General features: G+C 67.9%; 1 protein-coding gene across 1 annotated transcript in view; it reads right to left on the bottom strand.

Annotated features, from left to right (window-relative positions):
- LSM14A (LSM14A, SCD6 homolog A (S. cerevisiae)) overlaps positions 1-413 on the bottom strand; it is a gene marked incomplete at its 5' end in the record, with an annotated part of 18,856 nt that extends 18,443 nt beyond the window's left edge. The window contains one exon of the mRNA XM_010086577.1: positions 326-413. Within this exon, the coding sequence (XP_010084879.1) occupies positions 326-413 (88 nt within the window). The remainder of the gene's footprint in view (positions 1-325) is intronic.
- Between the last annotated feature and the right edge of the window lie 5 nt (positions 414-418).

Genomic DNA, 418 nt, shown 5'->3' with positions numbered 1-418 from the left:
GGGGCCGCCCCGCCCCCGCCGCAGACGCTCCGTCGGGGAGGATGGCGGGAGAACCCGCCTCCGGCCGAAACTACGCGGGCTCTTACCAAGCCCCCTCGCAGCTGCTGCTGGGCCCTCGTTGGCTGTAGGCCTCCCCCCCACAACCCGGGCCGCCTCATCGCCCCAACGCCACCGTCCACCCTGTCAGTCGATCCTGCCGCGGTTTCAGGTTCTTGCTCGATCCCCGACGGGCCCCCTACGGTCCCTACGCCCCGCAGTCCCGCTCCCCTCCCCGAGGCGTTGCCGGGCCGACAGGGCCCAGTCCTCTGGTCTGCCAGGTTCTTACCCTTGGCCAGGGCCACAGTAGAGTTTTCGGTGTCGATGGTGTACAAGATCCCTTCATAGCGGATCTCAGCCTTGGAGATAAGGCTGATCTTGC

This window comes from Pterocles gutturalis, unplaced genomic scaffold, assembly GCF_000699245.1.
Source record: "Pterocles gutturalis isolate BGI_N339 unplaced genomic scaffold, ASM69924v1 scaffold11836, whole genome shotgun sequence".
In the NCBI taxonomy this organism is placed as follows: domain Eukaryota; kingdom Metazoa; phylum Chordata; class Aves; order Pterocliformes; family Pteroclidae; genus Pterocles; species Pterocles gutturalis.
Note: the sequence above shows the minus strand (reverse complement) of the source record. Positions and strands in the feature narration are given on the sequence as shown.